Source organism: Haliotis cracherodii, unplaced genomic scaffold, assembly GCF_022045235.1.
Source record: "Haliotis cracherodii isolate W230 unplaced genomic scaffold, xgHalCrac1.p SCAF_7, whole genome shotgun sequence".
Lineage (NCBI taxonomy): Eukaryota > Metazoa > Mollusca > Gastropoda > Lepetellida > Haliotidae > Haliotis > Haliotis cracherodii.
This window is the reverse complement of record NW_027266330.1, coordinates 30,644,022-30,662,320: the sequence shown is the minus strand read 5'-3', so window position 1 is coordinate 30,662,320 and position 18,299 is coordinate 30,644,022. Positions and strand designations below refer to the sequence as shown.

Here is an 18,299-nt window from a genome sequence, read left to right as displayed (position 1 = left end):
GATTTGGATATATAGTTACTGACAACGATGTCGACATATAGTTACTGACAACGATGTTGACATAAAGTTACTGACAACGATGGTGATATATAATTACTGACAACGATGTTTTGAATAGTTACAGACAACGATTTGTATATATAGTTACAGACAACGATTTGGATATATTTTCTAGTATTATTGTTGACAACCATTCAGTGACAGGTACTGACGTGTAGTTCCATGGAAGAATTACTTAGAGAAATTCTCTTCTAACTTATGTCCAGGGGGAATCAAATCAGGTCTTCGGCGTACCCACTGTGCTACCCCGCTGCCCTAGATTCCGTTTAAGTAATTCACAGCAGATCATCAGTAGTCTTCTGTAGCCTTTCCAAGTGGGTTCCGACCTTCAACTATGACACGATTTAAGCACGCGGGCAGTCCCGCGTTTATCCAAACAGTCTTATCTTCTGCACGGGATCAAGTGATGGGCGTGGTGTGGGCGTGGCGTGCTTTAGATATACATATGTGTCGATAAACATACACCAGCTGGCCAGTGGAAAGTTTTGACAAAATCTAAACATTAAAGAAAACTCGTGTTGAAAAGATGTAACATTAGCAGACCGAGGTTTGAAAGTTGTTGTAAAAATAGACTTTAAATTAAATCGATTTGACAGAGAGAATGAAAATACGATGTTCGTAGAGTTAGAAAACAGGATGCATTTTATTGTACATAGACTCCCACTCGGGCCGTGTACAGAAACAAATTAACACATTAAACATTATGACAGTTAAAGATAGCACACAGAAATGATAATAATGTGGTAATCTGTAATGGGGGTTAACGCCGCGTTCAAGATTGTTGCACTTATATAGCGACGTGCATGCACTAGTCGACTAATGCCGATTTTATAGTTCTAGCCCACAAACACCGGCCGCTGTTGAACATGAATACCCCACTTAGACACAGTATACAGATTCCGACCAGACCAGTCTCTGTTTTAGCCTCTAAATGCCGAGCGCCGGCCAGGGTAACAACAAGTACCATCTTTTGGTGTTACGCCGGCCGTTATCGAACTCCGGACCTTCCGCTCTCAGGGGGCATGCTCTACCCGATGACCACGGAGGTGGTGTGATAATAATGAGACACAATGTCAGAGTATAGAGTAATAGCACATTTCCAACATGTTGTGTATAAACGGACTATAAGGGCTAACAAAATGACGTTAAAGGATGGTACTTGTTGTTACCCTGTCTGGCGCACGGCATTAAGGGGTTAAAACAAGGACTGGTAGGCTCGGAGTCAGTATACTGTGTCTGAGTAGGGTATTCAAGTTAAACTGCGGCATGGCATCTCAGTGTGCTAGCAATATAAATTGGCAACAGTCCGGACTAGAATAAACACACACACACACGCACGCACGCACGCACATACACACACACACACACCATATATAAGTGAAAAGACGGTGCTTGGATGCACGGGCGAGGGCAGGGAGGTTCGTGATGGATATAGGACGCCAAGGCTGTTTTAGACACAAAAGACTGTATTTCTGTTGGTCAAGCACATGGCCAACACTCCTGGTCGGAATGCCATTGAGGTATATATGGAAATTGGAAAATAGTAAAGGAAACGAAATCGAGTATAATAAAAGTGTAATTAAACAACGAAACGAAATAAGGCTCAAAAGGCTTTCTGACAATAAGTGTAATAATCTTGGACGCGACCTTATCCCTAATTTCACCTCACCTCACCTATAAGGGCTGAACAATCAAGGAACGAGGTCAGTAGGAATTGTAAAGCAGTGGCAATAAATTGCTTTTGGAGATATGGGCTGGAAATTATAATCTTATGGAAGCATAGAGAGAACTGTCAGGCGCGTTGTCTTCATCTTCAACCTCTCCTCAGGACTGTTTCGAAAAATGGAGTGTCCAAAGAAATTCCTAAAAAAATAATTATGCTGCACAGAGTTGAAATTTTTTTAATTGCGTGCGACAAAAAGGATATTGTTGCAAAGTGTTTTTCTAAAAAACAAAACATTTCAGGTTCATAGTTTTAAATAAAAAATAATCTGGTCATGTAGCTGTAGCTGAAAAAAATATGTAATTTCGATACAAAAATCCGGTAAACATCAAAGAGCTTTCCTAAAGTATATCGTTGTTTTTCTACGCATTCGTAGGATATCGCTGTTTTCCCATGCAGTGGAAATATATCCTTGTATTTCTACGCAGTTGTAGGACATCGTTGTTTATCTACGCAGTTGTAGTTCATCGTTGTGTTTCTGCGGAGTATGGAGTGTAGTATAGGTTGCTGTTTTCCCATGCAGAGGTAACATATCCTTGTATTTCTACGCAGTTGTAGGACATCGTTGTTTATCTACGCAGTTGTAGGACAGCGTTGTGTTTCTACGGAGTATGGAGTGTAGTATAGGTCGCTGTTTTCCCATGCAGAGGTAATATATCCTTGTATTTCTACGCAGTTGTAGGACATCGTTGTTTATCTACGCAGTTGTAGGACAGCGTTGTGTTTCTACGGAGTATGGAGTGTAGTATAGGTCGCTGTTTTCCCATGCAGAGGTAATATATCCTTGTATTTCTACGCAGTTGTAGGACATCGTTGTTTATCTACGCAGTTGTAGGACAGCGTTGTGTTTCTACGGAGTATGGAGTGTAGTATAGGTCGCTGTTTTCCCTTGCAGTGGTATTATATCCTTGTATTTCTACGCAGTTGCAGTAATTCGTTGTATTTTCTACGCTATTGTAGTATATTGGGTTTTTTTCTAAGGAGTTGTAGTATATCGTTGTATTTCTACGCAGTTGTAGATAATCGTTGTTTTTGTACGCAGTTGTAATATATCGCTGTTGTTCTTTGCAGTTGTAGTAGATCGTTGTTTTACCCAGGCGTTTTAGCACATTGTTGATGGTCTATGACGTTGTAGTATATTGTACTTGGTCTCCGACGTTGTAGTATATTATAGTTGCTTACGACGTCGTAGTATATTGTAGTGGCTTACGAAGTTGTAGTATATTGTAGTTGCTTACAGCATTGTAGTATATTATAGTTGCTTACGACGTAGTAGTATATTGTAGTTGCTTGCGACGTTGTAGTATATTGTAGTTGCTTACGGCATTGTAGTATATTATAGTTGCTTACGACGTTGTAGTTTATTGTAGTTGCTTACGGCATTGTAGTATATCATAGTTGCTTACGACGTTGTAGTTTATTGTAGTTGCTTACGACGTTGTAGTGGCTTACGACGTTGTAGTATATTGTAGTTGCTTACGCCGTTGTAGTATATTGTAGTTGCTTGCGACGTTGTAGTATATTATAGTTGCTTACGGCATTGTAGTATATTATAGTTGCTTACGACGTTGTAGTTTATTGTAGTTGCTTACGGCATTGTAGTATATTATAGTTGCTTATGACGTTGTAGTTTATTGTAGTTGCTTGCGACGTTGTAGTGTATTGTAGTTTGCGACGTTGTAGTATATTGTAGTTGCTTACGGCATTGTAGTATATTATAGTTGCTTACGACGTTGTAGTATATTATAGTTGCTTACGACGTTACAGTACATGTATATTGTAGTTGCTTACGACGTTTTAGTATATTGTAGTTGCTTACGACGTTGTGTTATGGTGATGCTTACGACGTTATAGTATATCGTGGTTGCTTACGACGTTGTAGTATATTGTAGTTGCTTACGGCATTGTAGTATATTATAGTTGCTTACGACGTTGTAGTTTATTGTAGTTTCTTGCGACGTTGTAGTATATTGTAGTTGCTTACGCCGTTGTAGTATATTGTAGTTGCTTGCGACGTTGTAGTATATTGTAGTTGCTTACGACGTTGTAGTATATTATAGTTGCTTACGACGTTATAGTATATCGTAGTTGCTTACGACGTTGTAGTATATTGTAGTTTGTCAACGACGTTGTAGAATATTGCTGCTGGCCTACTATGTTGTTTATTGGTTACCAAAGCGACGGTAGAGGAACCACAGACGTTGTGAAGCAAGCTACAAACTCTGCGTCGTACGCTGGACGGACAGACTACGTGAAGAAGGCAGGAGGGTGTTGCCACTGTAGCCAATGTGTTACATTGGAACTCTGTAGAATACGATAACCACCTCTCTATTGAAAATAACGACGTGCTAAATCTATCTTAGGATCAACATACTCGTGATAACCGCAGACAATTTCAGATACTATATAAATACTAAATCTGGGAGGGATATTTTTAAAGAGGAATTTCCAAAAACGAGTGCGGATTTCCCATATTTCATCAGCGCCTGGAGCCTACGCTCTCCTAAATTGAACTCTGACCGAGTTCATATGTTTACATTCCCCGATTTCTTAGGTGTTTACAGCAGTATTTCATTTACAAAGATTCCCTTTTTGCTGTTGCAACATCCACCATCTTGATTTACATGAGCTATCGCGAGATGTGACACATTTCGTTTCCAGAGTTCCCGCGGCTCCTGACCCGAGTTTTTGTATCTCCATTAATAACGGCGAAGCGGAAGGGAAGTTTACACGACTTTCCTTGGCAGACAGTCAACGTTAGACATTTTAATGTTTGTACTTTGGCAGTGTCTGAGATGCGGAAGGAGAAGTAGTCTATCTACCTGAGCCTGGAACTCGTCAAGACGAGCCTCATGGGTCGCAATCACAGAAAACCTCTAACAGAACCCTTTAATCTCTCAGACTGTTTCAGAGGAGACTTCACAAACGTACAACGTCCTATTTACATTACAACTCGTTGTGGTGACCTTATCGAATAGACGCCTGCGTATTCCGTTGTCGTAATAACAGAGCCCATCTTTCGTCAGGTTGTAATTGAACGTTTAATACTTGGTGTTTACATGTGATGGGGCGATCTATTGCTGTCCGTGTGTATTTACCTGTCAACTTACCTGTAAGAACACCTGTTCGCCCACCTGTCAGAACTGACACTGCTGTGAAGGAACACGAAGGCTACACCTGACAAAAGTTATTTTCATGAGACGTGTTTGTATGTTTAAGACCTGGAAACGTTTTCATTCGGGTTATAGTCAGCACGTGTTGAGTGAGAGGGTGAATGCATTCGTCACCACTCGCCCCTTTCCGTAACCTGCTATTCGGCTTGTCCCGGAATAACACGAGTTGGTCACGAATGAGGGTGAATGTAGTTTTACGCACTGTCGGCAATATTCCAGGTTTATCACGGGGGACTGTAAATAATCGCGTGTGGATCATGTAAATGTGTGGCCTCCTACCTCGTTGCATAATCTCTTTATCTACTTAAGGTGGAGGGGTTAGTGAGTGATTGAGTTTGGTATAACGCCGGTTTGAACAATAGTTTAGCTCACGTCATCTCAGCTTAGTATGGGAGCAAAACCTGAAGCGACTTTGATTTGAACCAACGAGCGCAGGTTTGGTGCAAAGATTTCTACTCAGGGCTAATCCCGGACTCGAACCAACGGTCAGCGGATCCTGGATCGACCAAGGGACACAACTTCTGGTCAAGGAAATCGACCAGAAACATGTATGTGTTGAATGAGGGTAGTCGATGAACGTTCGCGCTGTCGACTGGTCGTTGGACCGTGTATCCAGTATTGCTACACTCAAATAGCGCAGCCCCTTTTCCGCAGGTGACTGACTACCTGCAGAGGGTTCGAATCCAATATTCCATTCCAGTATGCCCCTGTGCCGTTAGTAACTTACAATTCCTCTTTCTCTCTACCTTACTGTCTCTCTGTCTGTTCCTCTCTCTCCCTCTTTATCTTTCTACTCTCTCCCCCTCTCTCTCTTTCTCTTTCTCCCCTTCTCTCTCTATGTCTGTTTCTCTCTCTCCCTCTCCCTCTCCCTCTCTCCCCCTCTATGTCTCTCTAACTGAAATACTGTTCACGAATGTGTTATCACTCACTCACGCACTCACTCACTCACTCACTCTCAGTCACTGGTTTGTGTGGATCTCTCTCAGTCACTGGTTTGTGTGGATCACTCTCAATCACTGGTTTGTGTGGATCACTCTCAGTCACTGGTTTGTGTAGATCAGTCTCAATCACTGGTTTGTGTGGATCACTCTCAGTCACTGGTTTGTGTTGATCACTGTCAATCACTGGTTTGTGTGGATCACTGTCAGTCACTGGTTTGTGTGGATCACTCTCAGTCACTGGTTTGTGTGGATCACTGTCAGTCACTGGTTTGTGTGGATCACTGGTTTGTGTTGATCACTCTCAGTCACTGGTTTGTCTGGATCACTCTCAATCACTGGTTTGTCTGAATCACTGGTTTGCCTGGATCACTCTCACTCACTGGTTTGTCTGGATCACTGTCAGTCACAGGTGCGACGTGCATGCACGTGTGTGTTGCTGCTTGTACTAGTCTGGACTGATGCCGATTTTATAGCGCTAGCCCACTGAGATACCATGCCGCAGTTTAACATGAATACCCCACTCAGACACAGTGTGCTCCGAACCGATCTTGTTTTAACCTCTCAATGTCGAGCGCCAGACAGGGAAACAAGTATCTTTTAAAGTATTTTGGTAAGACGCAGCCGGGGATCGAACCCCGGACCTTCCGCTCTCCGGGCAGCCGCTCTACCACTAGACCACAGAGGCGATGTAACGTTCTTGAAACCCAATTGGTTCCTAAATAAGTTTTGCTTTTTTCTAAAATGTGTAAAAGAAAAGTCACGACCAAATCCGTTCATATTTCTTTCCTATCTAATTAAACGTCAACTCAGGAGAACCAACAACAGGCCGAGTAAACAGCTGGCCACATTATAGATATAATATGTGATAGTCTTTGATTACCTGATTTAGGTTACCAACCCTGGCTGATAAAAAACTTGGATTGCCTTGCAGGACAGCTCACCAGTCGGTCATTTACATACGCGGGTCTGTGATTCGTTTTAATTCTATAACCCCAGCATAATGGTTGGTTGGTTGGTTGTTGTTTAACGCCGCACTCACCAATATTCAAGGTTTGTACAGCGGTCCGTAAATAATCGAGTCTGGACCAGACTATCCAGTGATTGATATCATGAGCATAGATCTATGCAATTGGGATGCGATGACATGCATCAACCACGTCAGCGAGCCTGACCACCCGATCCCGTCAGTCGCCTCTTACGACAAGCAAGTCGCCCGAGCATAATTGAGTGAGTATGATTTTACGCCGCTTTTAGCAATATTCCATTATCACACATTTGGCTTTACACATTGTACCCATTTTGGGATCGAACCTGGTCTTCAGTGCGACAGGCGAACGCTTTAACCACTAAGCTACCCCACCGCTCGGTCCATATTGGACAAACGATTTAATTGCGAAGTTCTCAAATCAGCTGTTCTATTAACTAACACGTTACTTATACTCCTTCGGTAGCTATTGTTTTTAACTTATGAAATATTGAATTCGTGTGTGACTTTACAGAAAGAGGTTTTTGATGATCATACTATCGACCATTGGTTTGTCTGCTCCAATCAGATTAGTCACTGCAGACAGTTCTTATTTGCGTAATAGAGGCGGTAGGGTAGCCTTGTGATAAAATATTCGCTAATGACTCTGAAAGCCCGTGTTCGTTTTCCCACACGGGTCCATATCAAAAACATAAAACTAGTTTTAATCGCTCGCCTCGTCATCCATCTCTGCAAACTTGCAGTTTGTCTGAATGATGGTCAAGAAGAGAACTTCCCCTGTTTGTTTCAAAATTGTCATTTCCGTCTCATAATAACTTTGATATAGCAACAATTGCTTTCCGTAGCGTTTAATTGGCTATCCGAACAATGGCTTTTGTGTTTGTTTCTATAAACCTAATAACATTAGACCATGCCGGATTATTACTCTTTCCTGACTGGCTGAAAATAGAATGGACAGGACTTGTTGACTTGCCATGAATGACGTCACTGATTTCGTACTGTTGTCTACAGTTTCGTGTGCCAATGCTTAATAATCAATCTATGAAGTTATTATTATAGACCCATGAAGATCCGGGGTAGAATAGGCCTTCAGCAACCCATGCTTGCCGTAAAAGGCGACTATGCTTGTCGTGAGAGGCGACTAACGGGATTGGTTGATGCATGTCATCGCATCCTAATGGCGTTGATTGATGCTCATGATATCAATCACTGTATTGTCTGGTCCAGAATCGATCATTTACAGACCTCCGTCATATAGCTTGAATATTGCTGAGTGCGACGTTAAACCACAAGCAAACAAACTGTCAAGTTATTATGGTTGGTGTATTAATTCATAAGAATGTACTCCGATATATTATTGCGGTTATGGAGTTAAATAACTATGCCGTATCAAGGAGCGTATGCACTTTGTAAAATTTCAAAAGCTCATGACTCATAGGGTCACGAATCATACCGTGACCTTCTTCGCACACATCTTTATAAATACACACCCTATAAATTCTGTCAGTTGTCTTCTCAACGAAATGATGGCCCGACAAGGGGACACAACTCTATAAAAAAACCAACGTTGTTGCGCTTTAAACAACATCTTCCCGAGGCATGGGTAACCGACTATAAAAGTCCAGTTTCCACCCTTGCCGAACTAGGCTGTAATTTCTGAACTCGATCGTACTACCACGTACTATTACGAGTTATGTCCCTTCTATGTCCGTCCTATTGACCAATCAGATTCCACCTCTCATATCACTTGCATTTGCTTCAAACAAAATGGCGACGCCCTGTCAAGACGATCTGATCGATAATCAAAATCTATAGTGTGGTAAAACGGTTCCTACTTCGCGAAGAGCATCAAATCAAGTGAGCACCTTGATTCAAAACATGAAAAGATTTGGGAAATATCGTTTGACACCGAGTTGGCGGTATACATGTTTTGCAAATCCTGCAATCGCCCGAAATCTGCACCCTAGTTTACGAACCGGATGCCGATTTCGTTACGCGATTTTGATTGGACAATGCATAGACTCGTTAGTCCAGCCAAAATATAACTGTTATAGTCAGTTAACTCCCTTGCCTCGGGAAGATGTTTAAACAACAGCACCACCTTGACGATCCGTGGGCCTTTCCAGACAGGAGGTGAAATGGGGTTAAATGTCGCGTTCAAGATTGTTTCACTCATATAGCTACGCACATGGGTGCGTGTTTGCGAGTCCGGAGGACCAATGCCGGTGTTTTAGTGCTAGCCAACTGAGATACCACGACGCAATTTAACATGGATACCCCACTCGGACAGAGCACACCAGAGCTTGTTTTATCTCCATAATGCCAAGCGCCGGACAGGGTAACCACAAGTACCATCTTTTGACATCTTTGGATATAAGACGGCCGGGGATGGAACCATCGATCCTCCAATCCTCGGGCAGACGCTCTACCCACTAGACCACGGAGGCGGTCACCTTCCTGACAGGTGTATTCGAATGGAATACATCAAAATCACATTTCTTCACTCACAAAACAGAATATACAGGGCAACTGATCAAGGAATTACGCAATTTATTTTCAATACGCAGATAACAGAAAGATTCTAGCCTGAACTATATATTTACAACCAGAAAAGTAACAACGAGGTATATATTATCATCAATATAATCAATATTATCATCAACAAACTTATTTACATGAGTTCAACAAATTGCTGACACAGCTAAAATGACCATTAAGGAACGTCTCACTCAGACACGTGTTTACTGATGTGCCAGCGTGTGTCCCCTTAACGGACAGGACGCACGTACAAGCTATATACAGTGGTATTATGAAACACGCACGGTAAACACACTGAAAATAAAATAGTTGAACCATTTGACAAATTATTATATATTCATTTAATATTAATATCAAAATATAGTTTATTTGGTACTAAAATAATATGTTACATCAATCTTACGGTATATATTGCAAAATATATTTAGAAATACTTCACTCGTGACGAAAATTATGGTTCTGTTGATGAAAGTATTACATCAGCATAATACATGCAATAGAAATATTCAAGATATTTTATTCATTTTAGACTGCTCAATTACACGTAAAGATACGACTTAGGTCAAAAACGGTTTATTATATTTGAGTGGGTGAGTAAGTATGGTTTCTCGACGCTTTTAGCAATATTCCAGCAATATAACGGCGGGGGACACCTTCGTACTCATGTCGGGAATCGAACCTGGGTCTTCGGCGTGACGAGCGAACGCCTTTACCACTAGGTTACCCAACCGCCCCTTATCATCTTTGAATAGACATTGTGCTCGTCTTTACTGAAAGCGGCCCTATTAGTAATCGATATGTATATATATTGACGTATTTATAAACAATTCCACTTAATCAAACTTGTATCCTACCCATAGATCCGATGTGTACACTGACCGTCAACCAGTAATGGCGATGTGCGTTATTAACATTTGCGACCTGAAACGAAGTATTAAATATATACACTATTTACATACACTTTAAATATGTACAAGCTGTTGCGGTGACCTTGACCCGGCTTAACTGACGTTACGTATTATACAGCACGCTTATTATCATACATCATAGCTGAGACTAATACATTTAAGAAATGATCATATCCATAACTATCAAATTGGATAACTGTAACAAGATATTACTATTGATGGACAGCAAAAACCAACATATCACATCCACCTGCCCAACTGAAAGCACACCCTGACGTGGCCTGCCGTCAACTCTAAACACCACTTGCTCCCACGGCTCCTCACACCGTCACTGGTCGCTCGTCTCGCGGTGATTGGAGGGTATTTATGATGTTATATACCTTACGGAAACTAACATGTTGTGTATCTTAATCATGTTTCCCAATTTCCATTTGACAAAGCAGCAACTGACATCTTGACGATGGCCGCAATGACTGCTACGTTTCACCGGAAGCTGCTGCCAAACGTGCCACAGCGAAGCCAGCTCCGCCATGACACGGTGGCCTTGACCTTGATCCATGACCCTTTACCCATATTCTCAGTTTTTAGACAGCTTGGGAGGAAGCATCCTGTTTCGGCCTTCGACTCCTGTTTGGTTTTTTCGCTGTTTCCTCCTCTTTAACCTCTCAAACTTCTCCGTCTTCCACCATTTCCTCACCAGCCTAGCCAATCGTTTCATGGCGTTGCTGTACCTGTTGACGTCGGTTGAAGACTTCGCCGCCTTCTCCTTCTCCGGCTCCTTCAGCTCCATCCATCGTGACCTTGACCTATGGACCACTCTCTGTGTACGTTTCAGCGTTCGGAGCAGCTCCCGAACCCGCTTGCAGAGCTGTGAGTGTACTTTCCTGCACTGAAAGAGAAAGATGTCAAGTCAGCATAACAGTCAACGTCAGACAAAATGATATGATATTATCAAATCCACTTTCGAGTGGTAGATGTGTTCGGTCTTGCTACAACAAACAGATTGGTTCAATTATACATTGTATATAGACGATTTTGTCTCGAGGCTAACACTGTTTCAGCGTAGGCGCCAATCTTGCGTGAAGACAAGCGTTGCGTCGCTGCGTGCAGTTTAATCCTGTGATTCCTTACAATACAGCATGGGGTAGTGGGGTGCTAGTATACCCGGAATCCCCACAAGGGGGTACTGAAATCATTTCTGCCCGGAATCCCCCACATGGAGACAAACATGGGGTATTGGGGACCATTTCTGGCCGGAATAACCCACGGGGAGACAAACATGGGGTATTTGGGACCATTTCTGGCCGGAATCCCCCACAGGGAGACAAACATGGGGTATTTGGGACCATTTCTGGCCGGAATCCCCCACAGGGAGCCAAACATGGGGTATTGGGGACCATTTCTGGCCGGAATCCCCCACAGGGAGACAAACATGGGGTATAGGGGACCATTTCTGGCCGGAATCCCCACAGGGAGACAAACATGGGGAACTGGGAACCATTTCTGGGCGGAATCCCCACAGGGAGACAAACATAGGGTACTGGGAACCTGATCTGGCCGGAATCCCCACAGGGAGACAAACTTGGGGTACTGGGAACAATTTCTGCCCGGAATCACACACGGAGAGACAAACTTAGGGTACTGGAGACTATATATATATTTACAATGAGGCCCAGAACAATGCTTATCTTAAAACCGTGTAATATAATCTTACCAAAGCATTCTGGACTTCAGTTGGATTCATTTTGAATTTTATTCCATAGGTCTGGTGATAAGCCAGAATGAAATAATGGTATAATAAGCGTTAGGAATTGGCAGTGGTCTTATAGTCCTTGCTAAACTGCCCGATAGCTAAAGTATCACAATGACTAGTTGAAATTTGCCATTTTAAAGGGTTTTGCTATTTGTTTATATTGTAAGGACTAGTAGAGTAAAACAGTCCGTTTCTATCGCTGATAATCGTACCTGACTGTTTAGAGTGAGTGCGTGAGTATGGTTTTGCGCCGCTTTTGGCAACATCACGGCGGGGACACCAGAAATGGGCTTTACACATTGTACCCATGTCGAGAATCGAACCCGGGTCTTCGGCGTGACGAGCGAACGCTTTAACCACTAGGCTACCCGACCGCCCCGACTAGAGAGGATAAGCGATGCGATAACGATGCTACTTTCAACAAGGGGTCACTCGGTATGCACTAGGTGGAGAGGATGCTGCGGTCATATCCACCCAATGAGGCCTCCACACATGCAATAGCAAAAAAAAACGAGGTGGTGTTCTTTATGTGTCATAAGGTTTGGTTATATTTTCTAGTGATTGCCACACTTATCGCAAGGTGCAGTGAAACCATTTTTAAAAAATCGTTGATTCATCGTTCATGTATGTTTGGGCTCCGACTATTACGACAAGCCGTAAATGATGAGTCTACACTTCTTTGAGAACCACCGGCGTTACAATGATGCTATGATATGGAATTCTGTCAATGAAATGTACATCACCGGAGCAGATACACGTGTGGATGTTGTTATGGTAATAGTTAACTCAACTCGGGATCTGGAAACTCGCTCAGGGGAAGCCATGGGGCGTCACGTGACGTCATGTCTGTTTTCACTGCTGATCATCCTAACTCAATTATACCATCTGGGCATCCCATTAGCCGCGTGTTTGTCGTCTACTCATGCTATTCATGGCGTTAGGGAGGCCTCCTGTTTGTCGTCTACTCATTCTATTCATGGTATTTGGGTGGCCTCCTGTTTGTCGTCTACTCATGCTATTCATGGCGTTAGGGAGGCCTCCTGTTTGTCGTCTACTCATGCTATTCATGGTATTTGGGTGGCCTCCTGTTTGTCGTCTACTCATGCTATTCATGGCGTTAGGGAGGCCTCCTGTTTGTCGTCTACTCATGCTATTCATGGTATTTGGGAGGCCTCCTGTTTGTCGTCTACTCATGCTATTCATGGTGTTTGGGAGGCCTCCTGTTTGTCGTCTACTCATGTTATTCATGGTGTTTGGGAGGCCTCCTGTTTGTCGTCTACTCATGCTATTCATGGTGTTTGGGTGGCCTCCTGTTTGTCGTCTACTCATTCTATTCATGGTATTTGGGAGGCCTCCTGTTTGTCGTCTACTCATGCTATTCATGGTGTTTGGGTGGCCTCCTGTTTGTCGTCTACTCATTTTATTCATGGTATTTGGGTGGCCTCCTGTTTTTCGTCTACTCATGCTATTTGGGTGGCTCCTGTTTGTCGTCTACTCATGCTATTCACGGTATTTGGGATTGTCGTCTACTCATTCTATTCATGGAGTTTGGATTGCCCCCTGTTTGTCGTCTACTCATGCTATTCACGGTATTTGGGATTGTCGTCTACTCGTAGTCTACTAAATCTAGCCATGATGTTGGTATAGCCGCGTGTTTCTAGCCAACTCGTGCTAGCCACGATGTTGGGTTGGCTGCGAGTATCGGAAAGGGGTCACGTGGTTCTAGGGGTAGGTCGAGGGGAGGGACCGGGGTGTTGGGGTGGCCATTGCGGGTAGGTCCTGTTGGTTTAGGGAGAGTTGTACCTGAGACTGAAGACCCAGGTCACGGATGCATGGAGTAATTTAAGATAAAGCGTGCCTCAATCTCAAAAGTCTACAGGACTAGTGCCAATTTCTAATGCTGATAAAACCACTGGTTCCATTGTTTCAGTCTGGCTCTTCACCAGAACTGTGGACAAAATTAAAAAAATGAATCCAGCTCAAGTCTAAAATGATTTGGCAAGTTTAGATTTTGGCAAGTTTTAAATTGCCTCAGGTGTAAAATAAGCGTTGTTCTGGGCTCCATTTGGATTATATTTTTTATCTTGTATATATACAAAAAAAAGTACATTAAATTTTATTTTTATTTGTAGAACTAAATGTCAGTCTAGGGCATATGTACCTGAGACTTAAGACACAGAGCATGTAAGACAGGGCACGATAACTCAATGTGTTTTCATGGCAGCACCCCCAGGACTAGCGTCTCTCGCCCGGCGCCAGACATTATCTGTGTACGGGGCGGCGCGGGACAGGGGAAGGGGTCCTGCCGTACGCAGGTTACAACATGGCGGGACTCGCATCAGCTATTCCCTGAGTGACTGATAAGCCCTTCCTACATACGCAATTAAGCCACTGCCAGCAGCTAAAAGCGTTACTACGCAAAGAAAGATCTAAACACGAAATGAGGAAACGGCGTGTTTATCACCTGGTTAATAAAAACAATACTGCTATGGATACATCGACAATGAAGTCAAATCAGTGCTATTAAGTCGGGGAACGAAACGTGTATTAAATTATCTAGGAGGTGGTGAGCGAATTTGGTGTAGCATTGCAGTCAGTGCCATAGCTAGTTCATCACCCAGACTGGCGCAGACAAACCAGTGATTTGAAACGATAAGCGTAAGAAATTATCTGCGCAGTCGGGGTAAGACAACCCACAAACCAGCCACGTTAGGCACTTTAACCAACCAACCAACCACCCAACCACCTAACCCCCCCCACCCCCCACCCCCCACCCCCTTCCTTACTTACATCCATCCCAACTGCGTTAATCATCCCTCTGGAGCATTGCTGAGTACGGCGTTAAACAACAAACTCAACCGTCCCTTAAACACGCAGTGGGTGATTTGATTCTTTGCAGCCGATCCGTTAATGCTAATATTCACATTCTGTCAACATATATTTAATGGTAAACCAAATATCTCTGGTAGTTGTGATTCCGTATAGTATCGACAATCTTTCAATCACGTATGCCATGGTGAAATATCGCCGGAGATTATCTATATTGCGCTTCTATCTAGCAACGCTGGGCCAAATCAGCGACCGGGGACCGTGCGTGGGGCTTCAACACGTTCGGCAGCCGCGGTGCCTGAACATGTAGGCTATCAGATGCTACCTATGTTATTTAGTCGTGTTCTCGTCCATTTCTTGCCACATGTAACCGTGGTTTATTGCCAAATGTAATGCAGTCTGAGATGAGAGTCGATAACTTTAAAGATTATACCGGCATCAGTCAGTAAATACGTTTTTTTTCATTGAATAAAATCACCCCCTATCTCACGACTTATCACTCCTTCCGGCGGTTTACCTCCTCGGCACTGTTTCATGTGTGTATTATTACGCGGGTGTGTGTGAGGAACTTGCTGACCCCTCCCAGTTCCCGTATAGCAGGTGGTATGGCAGACCGCCAGATTCCCCCCCCCCCCCCCCCCCCCCCCCCCCTCCTTTCTCCTCTGCGTCGACCGTGCGTCAATTTCACCACTGCCAAGCAATCACGCTGCCCCACGAAATCAAGTTTGCAAAAATATCGCCGTTTTTCCGTGAATGTTTCGGAAACGACGTACTATCGTCTAGACAAGCTGCAAATGGTCTTGGCTTTATCAATCTGATTTAAACCATAAACCCACGCTTTTCCCAACTTACAATGATTAAATCAAAGGTTTTTCACTTCGCATTACATGTGTATACACCGTCTTTTAAATAGATATACATGCATGCGAGCCAGGAACATGTTCTTCCAGACATTTAATAAGGCAATGCCTTCCAGATAAACTCCCATTTTGTGTCTTCCCGTGTTTTCGTATTCAGGGACTCCCTCAAAATCCAAAATATCATTTTTACACAACAGGGTCAAGGCTTCCGATTTACGAATGAATTGATAACGTAGACCAATTTCTGGCATCGGACCAATGAATAACCCTGTCCATTCCGTTATCCGAAACGTAAATGGGATTTGATAAGATACCAGGAATTCCCGAAAATGTTTCTTGATAAAGTCCCCGAAATATGTCCGCCTATCAGATACTGGGACACTGATGAGGCTTGCTGTCTACTGTCTAAGGCGTTATAAATCACATGAGTGGTCACGTGTCAAACATATCTGTATCAGCATCAACCACGGAGGATGTAGGTTGATATCCTACACTCGGTTGGAGATTCTTATATAAACTATTTACTGAAATGATAGCCTCAATGTTTGTTTTGAGCAAACATGAAACAGCGACAACCGGAAGCAATTTGCTCCACACATCGCGGAGGGCGGTGTGCGGAGTTTTGAACGACCCACATGCACGCCAGTTATCTGTATTAGTATCCTTTTAGAAGTTTTCGGGAGATTTATTTTAATTTTAATGTAACATGAAATAATGTACTTAAGACAAAAAAAGTAACATCTGCCATTTCTAGTTGATTTGCACCTGTGTGACTGCTATTTGATTTGATAAACCACTCAATGATCATAACCTGCTTCGTAGCAGGTGGTTTTAGGTGCGAACGTTTCCGTTCTTCTAGTGTGAATTAACTGTAACACTTTCATTGCAATGAAATTGCATTCCCTTTAATTCCAAAGATATTTCTGTATTTCGCATAGTTCATGGGAGGATATTTAATAACATCATGCCATTAATTATTATTCGTGTTATCATCATCATCATACATTATTATTATTATCATCATACATTTATTATGATTATCTCCATCATACATTTATTATCAACATTATCATTAACATCATCGTACATTTATTATAATTATTATCATCATACATTTACTATCATTATTACACATTTATTATCATTATTATTGGTATATACGGTGAAGTCTCAAAACAAGTCAACGTTAACCACATTGTCTTACTAAATTGTGTCTAGATAGTATGAGAAAAAGACGGAAAAAACTGGCATAAGAAAGTAATTCAGAATTGAATTGAATTGAATTGAATTGAATTTGACCAAACAATTATCAAAACGTTATCAACACGTTACCATGGACTAAGGGCTGAAAGTAGTCACCAAAACCCTACAAACTTAAGGTCCTAACTCAGCAATGATACCCATATCAAATACATCACCATCGAATAACTATATCTTGTTTGTTTCATTTTAGCCATCATCGGTGTGTTCTTTCTTCCGCCTGGCAGTTTAAAAAATAATGATGAACACGAATCGATCGTATTAATATAGAATACATAACATAGAATATAGACTAAAGAAATCAAGGACGGACATTGACTTCCTCTTGTGTACAGTTGATTAATGCATCTAAACAATATTTTAAAATGGCCGCCAAGGCGAGCATTAAAAATGAATTTAAATTATGCAACTTTTCACTGGTTTGAAAATAGGATCGGCCGGAAAAGTTAATCTTTTTTTTTGTGTGTTTGTTATTTAACGCCTCACTCAACAAAATTCCAGCTATATGACAGTGGTATGTAAATAATCAAGTCCGGGCTAGACAATCCAGTGATTGACATCATGAGCATCGATGTTCGCAGAGCAGCTTTGTTTTTATTAGCCAGGTGATAGACACACCGTTTCCTCATATCGTGTTTAGATCTTTCCTTGCGTAGAAACGTTTTTTAGCTGCTGGCAATGGCTTAATTGCGTATGTAGGAAGGGCTTATCTTTCACTCAGGGAATAGCTGATGCGAGTCCCGCCATATCTTAACCAGGGGAAGAGTGGACTAGCGAAACAAAATAACCTTGGTCAGACTTAATTAAGAGTCAACCCAAAGGAAGAGAATTTATGGATGTCAACTTCTTTATTATTAGGAACACATATGTTCCTCATAACCGAGGCAAGAGAGTTAACTGACTATAAAAGTCTAGAACTAGGCTGGAATGATGGAGTTACATTTTGGCTGGACTAACGTGTCTATGCATAACTTCTTTGATAGGCATTTATCCTTACTGAGTCTATGCATAGTCCTATCAAAATCGCGCACCGAAATCGAAATCCGGTTCTGTCGTGCAGATTTCGGTCGATTTGCAGGATTTGCAAAGCATGTGCACCACCATGTGCACTGTCAGCAGATATTTCCAAATCTTTTTATGTTTTTAAGGTGCTCACGTGATTTGATGCATTTTGCAATGTAAAACCCGTTTTATCACAATATAGATCTTGATTACAGATCAGATCGTCCTGACTGGGCGCCACAATTTTGTGTGAAGCAAACGCAAGTG

The 18,299-nt window shown here is 42.4% G+C and overlaps 1 protein-coding gene across 1 annotated transcript in view; it reads right to left on the bottom strand.

Moving 5' to 3' along the window:
• Window positions 1–9,415: 9,415 nt before the first annotated feature.
• The window catches only part of LOC139447840 (uncharacterized), a 29,000-nt gene continuing 20,116 nt past the window's right edge, over window positions 9,416–18,299 (bottom strand). The window contains exon 7 of the mRNA XM_071229317.1: window positions 9,416–11,217. Coding sequence (XP_071085418.1) covers window positions 10,906–11,217 — 312 coding nt within the window. The 3' untranslated portion in view covers window positions 9,416–10,905. The remainder of the gene's footprint in view (window positions 11,218–18,299) is intronic.